The sequence below is a fragment of the Corylus avellana genome, chromosome 9, assembly GCF_965113065.1.
Source record: "Corylus avellana chromosome 9, dhCorAvel1.hap1.2, whole genome shotgun sequence".
NCBI lineage: Eukaryota > Viridiplantae > Streptophyta > Magnoliopsida > Fagales > Betulaceae > Corylus > Corylus avellana.
In genome coordinates, this window is record NC_142498.1 from 18,500,888 (window position 1) to 18,513,812 (window position 12,925).

The window sequence follows — 12,925 nt, forward strand, 5'->3', positions numbered from 1 at the left end:
TCCGAATGCGTCCTAATTATGGTATAGTCATCTTGATATTCAATTACATGAGTTAATTAGAAAAAAATTACATGAGTTAATTTTTCCACTACATATCTTGATTTGAAGGGTTAAAAACCAATTGGGTTGCATTGAAACTTGAGGATTTGGAATCAAGTGGTTGTCATTATAATTTTAAATTGTTAGTATAAATTGCTTATATGAAGTTTGAACAATACATGACCATCGAGAAAAGGAAAAAAATAGTGAGTGGAAGAATGAAAGAGGCCATTGTTTTGGCAAATGTATTTAAAACACTATGCATCTACTCAATTAATCCCAATTCAAATGCATATGTTAGTGGTGCTTAATGCTAACCATGAAATTAACCAGCATTAAAAACTGTGTCAGGCAATCATTTCGTTTGCTGGGAGGCAGCCTGGGACCTTTATAAAGTCAATTGTTGAGTTACACGTGTTTGATCTTTTACTTTTTCACTATGGAAGAAGGGGAACAAGTGTTTTTTTTTTTAAAAAAAAAGGTTTGAGGGAATTCATGTAGCTGGATGCGCGGATATCGGGGGAGGATGGCGTTTTTCACTGTAGTAACGCCTCCCTTTCCCCCAAACTGAGTGGGAAGTGCACTATTGAGGAAATTGCTACAGTAGAACGACTCTTATTTTTTTAGAGGGTTCGTTTTATTAAATAGAATAACTCTCATCATACTCAAATAGAATAACTACTTTAGTATTTCTACTAAAAAAAAAAAAAAAAAACCATGGTTTATGGATGTTATGTAATGGGGTCGGTTTAACAAACAGTGAGAAACTGCATGTACTCATTTAAAGTCAATTGAGTCATAACTTGACTTACTTTCATCGAAGACATTAGCAATATCAAAGCCAATTAGTAGCATAGAAGTAATACCAAGCATTTCCTATTTTGGGATTCGACTATGAGACCTTCCACTCACCCGATCATAAGGATTTAGCGTGCATGCCACTAGACCACCACCGAGACCAAATCATAAGGCTTTCGTATGAATGCCACTAGACCACCACCCTCAGTGGTGACAAAGTTGTTCTTTTTACAATGAAAAATCCAACTTCCATGTTGTAGTTTTATTAAAAGGATATCTTCTATAATGTAAACAACATTCATGATTTAGCCTTTCAAAATCTAAAAAAATTATGTAATTCTAAAATGAAAAATTATGTTGTTTTAGAGCTTCAGTGAAAATAAAGAGAGAGCGGGAGAAAGAAACTGGAGAAAAAATGAAAACACTCGATTTTATTTGAAGCTCAAATTTTTTGACATTTCAGTCACGTCCGATGCTCGACTAGCATTTTTTTTTTTTGGCTGACGTGGTGCTGTCACATCGGTGTGTAAGCTTATATTTATAAATGTCTATTGTATGTAGCCTAAGTTATGGTTGTAATTGAGCCGAGCCAAGTCGAATATTGAATGTTCAAGTTCGGTTCATTTAATTTTTTTTTCGAACATAAGCCGAGCTCGAGCTTACCATTGAACTAGATAATCTGTTCAAGCTCTGTCCATTTATTTTTCAGCCGAGCTCGAGCTTGTTCACAAGCTACCCAATTAATTTAATTATTTCATATATAAAGTAAATGTTGTGATTGTTCAATGCTTTTTTTTTCTTTTTTTTTTTTCAAATTAATACTAATTATTAATTATTTAATTATAGTTAAGATTTATTGTTTGGGTAATTAGAGAAATTAACTAAAATATTAAATAATCCAACCTCAATCTTACATGTTTATCTTATAGTAGATATATACATTTATATACACACACATACACATATATATATACATACACATAAACTCACTTATATACACACAAAGACACTTATATCTATATCCAGATTCATAATTACATTATATTTTTTTAAATACTTAACATGTTATCATTACAAAGTTAAAAATAATAAAAATGAAGTCATACGAGCTTATATGAGTCGAGTCAGCTTATATAAGCCTAAATTTTTTGTTCAAGTTCTATTCATTTAATAAACAAACGGATCCCAAGCCAAGCTAATTTGAGCTGAGCCCAAACATATTCACAAGTAAGTCTGCTCGGTTACGGCCCAAAGCCCAATCATTTCTGTGGGCTAAAATGTTCAAACTGCATTAGAAAGTAGGGAGAAAATGCTAGGTTCAACGCTGCGTTTTATATAGCGGACAGAAAGACGAAACGGTGCGATTCGGCTTAGCGATGCCGACCTTTTGGCGGTTTGGCCCAAAGAAAGAATCTACTATTCCAAACCTAGACTTTGTATATAAGAGTATCCAAAAGGGTTAGGGTTTTCAGAGACTTCATTCCATTCCAGCTACTGAAGCGGCGCAAAGAGTTGAGGTTTCTCTCAGAAAAAATGGGTCACACCAACGTCTGGAATTCGCATCCCAAAACCTACGGTCCTGGTTCTCGTGCTTGGTAACTATTTGATTCTCAGATTCCCATTATCAATTTGAAATCTCTCTTGAGCTTTATTTTACATGGTCTTTTTTGTTTCTTCTGATTTCAGTTTTGTAATCAGAGGTTCTGAAAGTTTTTTATTAATCAGAAACTGCTTAAATATTATAGTTTACACTCATGGCAGAAAACCTTACGTTGAAGTTGCTTGTATGGATTTGTCTGCTTGCGTATCATGTTGTTCTATTTGACTTCATATAAACCTAGATCAATGGCACCAAGACTGAGAAAAACTTTTGCTGCCTTTTAATTTATTGGATTAATATCTTCTTCGGATGCGGGGGTTTAGGTTTGCAGAACTGCTAATGGTATTTTTCCGCGATAGCGTCTTTGTTTCATGTATCATTGGAACGTACGACATATGTCGAGCCTAGAATGTTTTCTGTATTTTGTTTTATCTATGTTAATTTTTATATTGTCTTACTTCTTATACTTGAGATTTTACCTCCTAATTGTTTACCATTCATTTGAATTGTTTTCTGTTGAAAAGGCTATCTTAAATGTGCTAAGATATTGTTTCAAGGTGATTTGGACCTTTAATGGAATACTGATTTCTGGGAATTCTTAATCACTTTTGCAGCCGAGTATGCGGTAACCCTCATGGATTGATCCGGAAGTACGGGTTGATGTGCTGCAGGCAGTGCTTCCGAAGCAATGCCAAGGAAATTGGCTTTATTAAGGTAAATTGTTGTTTTTATTTCTTTCACATATGGATTGAATTATTCCACATGTAATTGCTTGAAATTTGGCCCTTTTACTTTAATCGCACTAACCATCATTTTTGGAGTTCATACTTTTAATTCTTCATGTGCCAACCCAATGGAAATCGCAAGTGAAATCTATTGCTTAACAGGAAAAAAATATATTGTAGACATAATTGCTTGGAAGTTTTGCCGTTCTACTTTAATTTCATGAACCATCATTTGTATAGTTGTCATTTGTTTGATTTGCATTTATTCGTTTCTGTTTACGTGTGTACTTGTTGATTTTCTCTAGAATTCATGCTTGTTTTCTATGGTTTGCAGTACCGCTGAAGACTGGTTAGATTGATCAAGTTTTCGCCCCAAGAATATGGTTGCTCCTTCCTTCAGTCAGATCTTTTTTTTTCCCATAAATGTTTCTGTCGATTTACTTGAACTTGAGGTTGTTTTTTAATTAACCAGTCCTATCTAATAGTGAATTTTGGTTGCTTTATAGTTTTTATAGACTTGAGCTCTTGCAATGAAACCCTTATATCCGTAAGAAATTTGCTTTGTTTTCAAGCAAAATTTTGCAACAGATCAAAGTAGTAGCTGAATCCTGAGGATTGTAGATGTTTAGCCATTTGTTTGCATCAGCTTCTCTACCACTAACAAATGGAGAGTTGTTGGGTTGCCTCATATTTTTAGGATATGGGGAAACCATTTTGCCTTGAAAACTTTGATCCTCAAACCTAAGATGATAATGGGGAAACCATTTTTATAAGGAATCATGTTTTCTTCCACAGGATTAACATGCGAGGTTATGACCGATGTGTAACGTTATGGTTTTGGTCATATTCGAAAGGATTAACATGCTTTGTTTTCAAGCAAAATTGTGTAACGTTATGGTTTTGCCTTGAAAACTTTGATCCTCAAACCTAAGATGATAATGGGGAAACCATTTTTATAAGGAATCATGTTTTCTTCCACAGGATTAACATGCGAGGTTATGACCGATGTGTAACGTTATGGTTTTGGTCATATTCGAAAGGAATTTATACAATTTTCATTTGCTATTCCGATAAAACATGAACTTTTTAAGTGTAGAGCATGGTGCACTCATATGAACAGAAACAATGAGGTGCGCCTAATTTCCTTAAAAGGCTCTTTGATTGCGTTTCTTAATGTTATGGGTATTGAAGAGAAATGCTAAAGATCTCAAATGTTTTTTTCCAAATTCTTGTTCTGAAATGATTTGGTCTGTTCAAGTAATAACTAGGTTTAGATTTTATTTTCTTTCTTAAATGAACATGGGTCCAGATTATTTGAGAATAAGAATTTGGAAAAAAAAAATTCGGGTCTTTACCATTTTTTGGTATTGAATGGAGGAAGCGTTTCAACCGTTTGTAGCTCGTAGCACTGTTCTATTTTTTTTTTATTGGATGAGAACCTTTTATTAGGATCCTCTTGATATCACCTATTTTGCAGCCTCAAATCATTTGTTGACACTCCACTTAAAAACAAAAAAATACACCAAACTACACCAAGAATAAAACACTTGATTACATACCCAATATTAATCACCAAGAGTAAAACACCAAATCCTTTCTTAAAACACCCAACCCCTCTAGCCACGCCGGCAGCCCTCTCCGGCGGATTTATTTAGGTGTGATAGAATTCTTAAAAGGAGTTTTGAAGCATTTGAAGCATTAGAAACGGATTTTGAAACTGAATTTGGCAGAAAAGTGGTCGGAGAGGGTGACCCATGGCTGGGTCGTGGGTGTCGTCGGACCCACGGCATCGGTCTGGCCTAGGGTCTCGGTCGCTAGTTGTTTTTTTTTTTTTTTGATTTGGTATGGTTGTTCTCATTTTTATTTTTTGCATTTTGCTTAAATTGATGATGTGTTACATGGTAATTAGAAGCTGCAAAAAGGGTATTATCAAAGGAAAATGATAAAGTCACAACTTAAACCCAACTTTGACTTCTCTTAAGTTTAAACAAAAAACTGCTGTGAAGGAGAGAGAAAGCCTTAAACTAGAGAGAAAAAGAGAAATTTTGTCTAGAAGTTGGACCAAAGTTGGGTTTGAATTGTGGCTGTATTACATCTCATTATCAAAATGGACCTAATAATAGGAGCTCTCTTTTGGATAAATGCCATTTCTGAAAATAGTTATCCCTAGTTAGAAATAAGAAATGAGAAATGGTAGCTTAGGTTGGCAGTCGGCTCTAAGTAATTGATACCACATATGTTGCCGACAGCCCACACTCTAATGCCATCTTCTTGGGGTGAGAAACAATGAGAGCCGGAAGTAATGAGGTGGGGCTCATGATGTATGCTTCAACGACCTACATTTCCACCAATTAGAAAAAAGAAAAAGAAAAAAGCTGCTACATTTCTACAATGGTGTCGTGCGCTATACAACCTTGACCTTCACAGTCTTGTATACCGCAAGAAGAGATTTGAACCCTTGAACCCTTGACGAGAGTTGCAAAGAGAAGTATTCACTTTGTTACGTGATACTAAAAATTATCATCAATTCGATGTTATATGCATTTTAATTCATTATTTAATTCAATAGTAATTTTTATCATTACATTAGAAAGTAGAAACTAGAGAAGAAAAGTAGGACTCCTCACTTGAAAAATCAGTATCTTCTCCCCATGGCTAAGAAGATTTGGGCCTTAATGAGATGAGATGGGCCGACAAAAATCCTATTTTTGTCCGGGGTTACATTTTACTTTTCCTTTATATTTGTTTTATCGACAAAAAGCATGTTGGGCCCTTCTATTTCCAAACAAAAAAAAAAGGACACATGGAGGTGCGGGGAATCGAACCCCGTGCCTCTCGCATGCGAAGCGAGCGCTCTACCATATGAGCTACACCCCCTCACACCTGCCCATCCATTGGAACAATATATTGTGAAAGTAACAATTACTGTGTTGGTGCTGTTTTAGTTCACCGCTTTGGAGTAGCCGAAGTGCTTTACTGTCGGCAAGCAGCTCCGAAACGTGCCCAATGGCTCGCATTCCACCGCAACTCTGAGCAATTAAAGTCGCTACATTCCCCACTGTTTCTGCAAACACTAAACAAAAGCAATAACTCCTCTGCGCATCTTCATGGCAACGAAAGACAATGAAACCCACATGGTCTCCTTTATTTCTCATTTACCACCCCTTCAAAAACAACCATATACCTATATATTTTCAAGGTATGGGTTTTTTTTAGTCCTTAGGCGTTCTTCTCCCTCCTTAATCCTTATCCTCCACGGATTTTTTGGTAGACTTTCGTGTTCTCTCAATCTTGGGGGTGACGAAAGGCCGGTGCTTCTGATGTTTCTTGTCTGTTTCCCTGATATGGGCTAAGTTGCTTAAAAGGGGTAGAAACACACTCTGTTTTGGAGCTCATTCTCTGCACGTTTGGTGGAATCAGTTGATATTTGGACATTATGAAGCTTTCTGGTTTATGGGTCTTGTTCTTGGTGGTTGGGACAGCTTTCTTGTTCCTTAACTTCCCGTGCACCGTAACTGCCTCCTTTGTTCCCGGTAAACACTTTTCCTTGTTGCTTTTGTTTTTTCTGCAATTTTACTCTTCTCAGCCTCCTCTGTTCTTGAAGGATTCATGCATCCTCTGTTTTTTTCTTTATTTTGGTTCACTAAATCTCTTTCGAAAACGGCCAAATTCATGAAATTAAAACAACTATAATAGTGCATGTGTGAGTAACATGGAATCTCATGTCTGTTTCTCCTCTCATATATATACCATTTACGACTTCAAAATTATGTGTTGCAAAACTCAAAAAATTACTCTTTTTAGATGCTTACAGTATCCTGAGTTTAATTTATTCCAGAAACGGCCGTGGGTCACCATGGTGATGGAATGGCAATGACCATAACAAGCAGGAGGCAGAAGGTACATTCACTGTAACTCTTTAAGAGCTTTTGGGGCTCAGAAATCCTTTACAACCATCCAGGAACTTGTCAAAACTTATGTTCTTTATGTGTTTGCTATTTCAAAACGTGATATTTTAAGTGGCCACAAATCAGAACAGTTTGGTTATGTATACTTAATTAGCATTTTTTTATTGAAATTTGGAATATGTTATTATTATTATTATTTTTTTTAAAAAAAAAGCAGGAAAATGGGAAGAATCCGGTTTCAGACAAGAAGAGTGACGTAGGCAAGGTGAATCTGGAAGATTACAGGCCCATCGATCCAGTTCCATGTTCAAAGGCTTCCATAAGACCCGGACCAATCCAGCATGGGACTCCTCTCATGCCATATATTCCAGGACCTTCCCCTCCTAGTCAACCCAGAAATAGATGATCTACCAATTACCCTATTTAAGATTTCTTCTTCTGCATATGCCGAAAAAAAAAAGAAGAAAGAAAGAAGAAATCTTGCAATAATTTAATATGCACGTGTTGTTCAAACCAGCTTGTATATTGCTTTAGGCTTATGTGGCCGACTTGTGTTTGTGTTGTACTAGTTGCTATGTGTTTATTATTTAATGTGGGCGTTTTTTTCTCTCAACGTTTTAAGGTACAATAACAGATTCTATTGAGATTTATTTCTTATAGATCCTCAGTTAAAAAGGCACAAGCCTCCACTTATTTATCTTTATAAGCAATAGAAGTAAATAATTCCCTCAAGAACTCTTTATCACTCCCTGTCAAGCTGGAGCATAGAGATCAAACAATCATGCCCAACTTGCAACAAATACAGCTGAAGAAAGAACTAGCCAATGGCCTGGCAAGAATGTCTACAATTGATCCTTAAGACTTTTTTTTTTTTTTTAATCAAATAAGGAAAAGGGTTCATAAGGAGGGTCATTCTTATTCTTGATCCAAATGGAGTAAAGAATGAGATACTAGTTGGAAATGTTTTCGAATCCAAAAATTGAAAGCGACTCATCGAACTACAAATAAGGCAAAAAACAAAAGAAAATAAAAAAATAAAAGTACAATCTTGAGCAGTGTGATATGCAGCTTGGGCTTTACCAAATGCAGCTTGATCCTTGACTTGACCATAAGGAGTGACAATTTGCTTTTGCATTAAGAGATTTCAAATAAAATGACAATCAACTTCAATGTAGTTAGTGTATTGAGTACGCTCATGAAATACTAGATTACAAGCATAAATGGCCTGATGATCACATTCCATTTGCATAGGAGAAGATACATCAACACTTATATCACGAAGCAGAAATACTAGATTACAAGCATAAATGGCCTGATGATCACATTCCATTTGCATAGGAGAAGATACATCAACACTTATATCACGAAGCAGAGAGTCATGGCATGATACTAAGCTTCCGCACTAGAATGAGCCACTGTCAACAATGTACAATAAATAGATGTAGACTGTTCTTCAATACAACAAATTAGGATTCTCTCTAGTTTATTTGAATTTGATAATATCCAGTTAGTTATATTGGAAGGGTATTTTTGTCCCTTAAAAAAGTGAAAAGACAAAAATATCCCTCCAACATAATTAACTTGATATTATCAAATTCAAATGAATTGGAGAGAGTCATGTTCCCAATATGGCAGCCTCCCAATTAGCATAAGAAAACAATCATCAGAGATGACAACCTATATAATAACCTCCTATGTCTTTTAAATTGAAGTTTTTTTAGAAGCTCTGAATTTGGGATGTCATGTGATGAAAAGAAAAAATTAATCATGATTATTTTTACACTGCAATATTCGGATATTTCATTAAGTAGTAGCGTCGAGTGAAAAATTCAGATATTTTCTATTTTCGACTTGTTAGTAAGGCAAGACCCTATATTTAGAGGGTAACCAAAGTCCCAACCAAAGCCTCAAAAAGACAAGATAGCTCAATAACAATCAAGTACAATAGCACCAATCTCATTGACTAGATCCAAAATAGAATGAAATTTCTTACTACTCAAGCTAAAATCAAAACCACCCCATTTTGATCATTCCTCAAATATCATCACCCAATCCTTAACCACCAAAATGAACACTTTTGGGGGTTGAAAACCTAATCAATCCACATCATACCAAATGCTTTTCTTCTGCCTCTGTGCTTCATTTGCTTTTTATCCCTTTATCAAAACAGAGAGGGTCATGAATCATGATAAGAATTGCTAGAAGGAACTCTTTCTGGTTTTAGTCCCTACCGTCACACTACTTCTCTAAAAGGGCAATAGTCATTAAAGCAATGGGACCATGCACGAATATCATTCCTCCCAAGGCTAGAGTCACTTTCATTGTGGGTTACCATACTTAAGTTCTCAAACATTACTTATGATTGTGTTACTTTAAGTAACGAACCAATTACAACTTGAAGTGTCTCTCAAGTGATGATGCTCTCCAACCCCTAACAAACATGATTTATCAGTAAAGTTTTTCTCCTACTATATGTCATCTCTATCAAATTAATATCAACTTTCTGGTCTAAGAGAGAAGAAATTGAGTGTTAATAAATTTACTTTTTTCTATTAACTTAAGTTTTTAGAATAAGTGGTAATTTAACGTTAACAGAGGCAGAGTCAGGGGCTTTGAGAGGGAGTATATGCCCCCTCTTAACCCCCAATTTTTTATTTTTTATTTTTTTTATTTTTTATCATAAGGGAAAATGAAATTATACCTTGAGAGTTGAGTTGAATTTAGTATGTTAACAATCGACTGACATATTAATTACATATATATTAAAAGTAAAACCTAAACTCATAAACTGTGTTGCGATTTGGTGATTTCAAATTTGCGATTTGCAAATTCAATCAGCCAAATTTCTCTTCTTCAAGCCATTAAACAATTCAAATAAAGTGTTTAATTATTTTTTGTGAGAGGTATGTAATCAAATTTTTACACTAATTTATTATTAAATAACAAAATGTCTATGTCCAATTTTATATTTAGATTGGTCAATATAGATTAATTGTTTATGAATATAAAAAGCAAAAATAAATTATAATTTACACTTATATATTTTAAGCAATAATTATTGTTTTTTTTTTTAAATTTATCTTGTTAACTATATTTTTAATAAATTTTTGTTCAATTTTATTTTTTAATCTTGACCTCTATGAACTAAAATTCTGACTCCACCACCGAACGTTGAGTAGGTTGACTGACAATCATCCTTTATCCTTCCAATTTGGTATGCTGACATGCTATAACATGGACTAATACAATTATTCAGTAATTAATATGTGAATTTGAGTGCAGTGGCTGTGGAAATAGAGAGACGTAGGACCCATAAGAGTCAAAAGGCAAGGGGAAAGATCGACGGGTAGGGGGGCAGAGAACCAGACAGTGTGGGACGGAGCATCCTAGAAAGTGATGGTTTTTGCTTAGCTTGCAAAATGATTGCCACTGAAGTGTTGCCCCTCTTTAATCTTCGTGTGGGGAAGAGGGTACTTAGGCTTCATTATAGTTCCAATAGAACAGTGATCAGGTTTCTTGCATTTGCAATAAAACAGTACTAAACAGCCGATCAGGTGTTGTACTTAGCCAACAAATTGAAGGAAATTTGGCTTTAGTTCATCTTTTTGGGCAGGTAATCATGTCTCACTGTCATATAATTCTATCTGCATAAACAATGATTACTTGGCATTAGTAGTTTTGGAGAAAGCTATTTGATCATCATCATTATGAATCATGACTCCTTATTTATATAAGATTCTTTAAAATTTTAATCAGAACAGTAAACATGCAGATTGATATATCAATCAAAAGTTTTACCACTTGATCTGAGTTATTCTGTATCAAAGTTGATGGGAACTAGCACTACAACACTACCATGACTCTTTCACAATACACATTCCAAAGAAAGAGATGAAGAAATCATGCTTTCTCTAGAAGTGGGACTATATATGTGGTTCATGTTTGTAGATAGATACAAAGAAAAAGAAGAAACTTTAATGGATCGAGTGCCAAAGAAGCAAAGCACTATGTGGGTGGTCCTTTAACGCGTTTTAACCTGCACTCATGCATGTGTTATTATTGTCCATTATATGTGATGTCAATTAATAGTCTCAACATCTGTTATTTGAGGAATTAATGTTGGGCAATATATTATTCTGAACAAATGATGCATTAACTGATAAAAGGGAAGAATATACAAAACCCCAACGGTTGGCTCAAGTGGTAGGTTTGTGTTGGTCTAAGGTTCGACTTTACCCAACCCGTGTAAATGGTGTGCTTTGCATAGTATCTTGGAGATCTAGTTGTGTTGGAACTAGTGACTCATATTAAAACACTAGTGGTTGACCAAGTAGATGGAGCCGAGTGAACGGAGCAAAGTGACGTTTACCGTACATTATTAAGTATGGTACGAGGTATTTTGGAGATTTTCAAAATACGTCCGTACAATTATAACTCTAAATCATTAATAGTAAAGTATAACTGCACTTTCTATGGACGTAGGAACATTGTCGAACTACGTTAAATCTGTGTCTTGACTTTCTTTTAACCTCTCACTTTTTAATTCCATATTATTCATTGTTGTTATGCACGGTACCAACAAGTTAGGTAAAGTCCTGATATATCCAGGTAAAAAAAAAAAAAAAAAAAAAAGAAACAGAGGGGGAAGAATACAAGGAAGAGAAAGAAAGGAAGGAAAATACAAGACAGGTTTCTATTAGGAATCTTTCCCATCACCATTATGAGCTATTGAGAGCTAGGAAGGTAGGAAGAGATTCAATGGAGCCTGTAAGCAGGTGAGAGGAAGCTCATTGGGCAATATTGTGAGCCGATGGGTTATCAGATCTGTCAATTATCTTTCAGACTCACAACAGACTGAAAAGAGTTGAGAGTTATAATTGCATAGACAATCAATCATATCAATTGTAATGCAATGGGCACACAGAATTATGAAGTAAAAGATGGAATTAAATGGTCTGCTGGGTTGGTGTCATATTTATGCACTACACATCCTCTCACTGTGAGTTAGAGCTTGCTGCATGTATAGAGGCACTCTATTTACCCTCAACACATATTGAGAACATTGTTCAATCCCTAAAGACATAGGTTAGCTATCTGTTCTATATCGGCTTATGTGGCGTATTTTAAGTGATTTTCTTTCAATTTTTTTTTTTTTTTTTTTTTTCAAATAACCGACATAAAAAACTATTTAACACACATCACGTCAACATTAGGTTTTACAGTGGGCATTTAGTTAGGGGTTGGTGACTTGGTGTACTTTCAATCTAGAGAGAAGAAATGCACCCTTGTGGGTGATCAGAGAAAGTTGGGTTTGTAGCTTTAACTTCTCTCCCCCTTCTTTTCTTAAGTAGGTAGTTAGTGCAAGTTGGGGCATTTGTGCCTTTCTTTTCCTTTCTGGGCAGTTGGGGCATTTGTGCCCGTAGGCCATTCAACTGGACAATTTATTTACATGCTAATATGCTTAGTGTAAAAAAGGTGTCTTAAATAGTAATAAAAAAGTTCATGATGGATCCTGATATTAGCCCTAAAGTTATCAAATAACATGATTTAATTATGCCCTGAATATATTAGTGATCGATATGGCGAGTATGTTGCCACCCCAAGCTTATGTGTAGGTCCCTCTGCATATGGTGAATATGTTACCACGCCATTTTTAAATGGCATGGAAACATGTACACCATTAGATATAACAAAATAAAACTATATACATTTTTGATTATGTTTCATCTAAATTGTTTTAAATTTCATCCAAATAATTATATAATTAGAAAATGTAGGTGTTTTGGGTAGGAAGGAGTTTGTTGGGTTTGATATCCCACTTGGTAGAAAGGCAATTAGTGTGGCTTAGGATTAAC

At 35.1% G+C, this 12,925-nt stretch overlaps 2 protein-coding genes and 1 non-coding gene across 3 annotated transcripts; 2 read left to right on the top strand and 1 right to left on the bottom strand.

Moving 5' to 3' along the window:
• The first annotated feature begins 2,299 nt into the window (after positions 1-2,299).
• LOC148583902 (small ribosomal subunit protein uS14z/uS14y/uS14x-like) lies at positions 2,300-3,674 on the top strand. Its single transcript, XM_088510569.1, has 3 exons — positions 2,300-2,432; positions 3,052-3,151; positions 3,497-3,674. Exons 1-3 carry the CDS (start codon positions 2,371-2,373, stop codon positions 3,503-3,505), a joined length of 171 nt encoding a protein of 56 aa, XP_088366695.1. The 5' UTR covers positions 2,300-2,370; the 3' UTR covers positions 3,506-3,674.
• A 2,292-nt stretch (positions 3,675-5,966) lies between these two features.
• On the bottom strand, positions 5,967-6,039 carry TRNAA-CGC (transfer RNA alanine (anticodon CGC)). The gene has a single exon. It is a non-coding gene; the product is annotated as a tRNA-Ala (tRNA).
• A 226-nt stretch (positions 6,040-6,265) lies between these two features.
• LOC132190218 (Glycosyl hydrolase family 35 protein) lies at positions 6,266-7,714 on the top strand. Its single transcript, XM_059605140.2, has 3 exons — positions 6,266-6,695; positions 7,001-7,062; positions 7,288-7,714. Exons 1-3 carry the CDS (start codon positions 6,599-6,601, stop codon positions 7,474-7,476), a joined length of 348 nt encoding a protein of 115 aa, XP_059461123.2. The 5' UTR covers positions 6,266-6,598; the 3' UTR covers positions 7,477-7,714.
• The last annotated feature ends 5,211 nt before the right edge of the window (positions 7,715-12,925 follow it).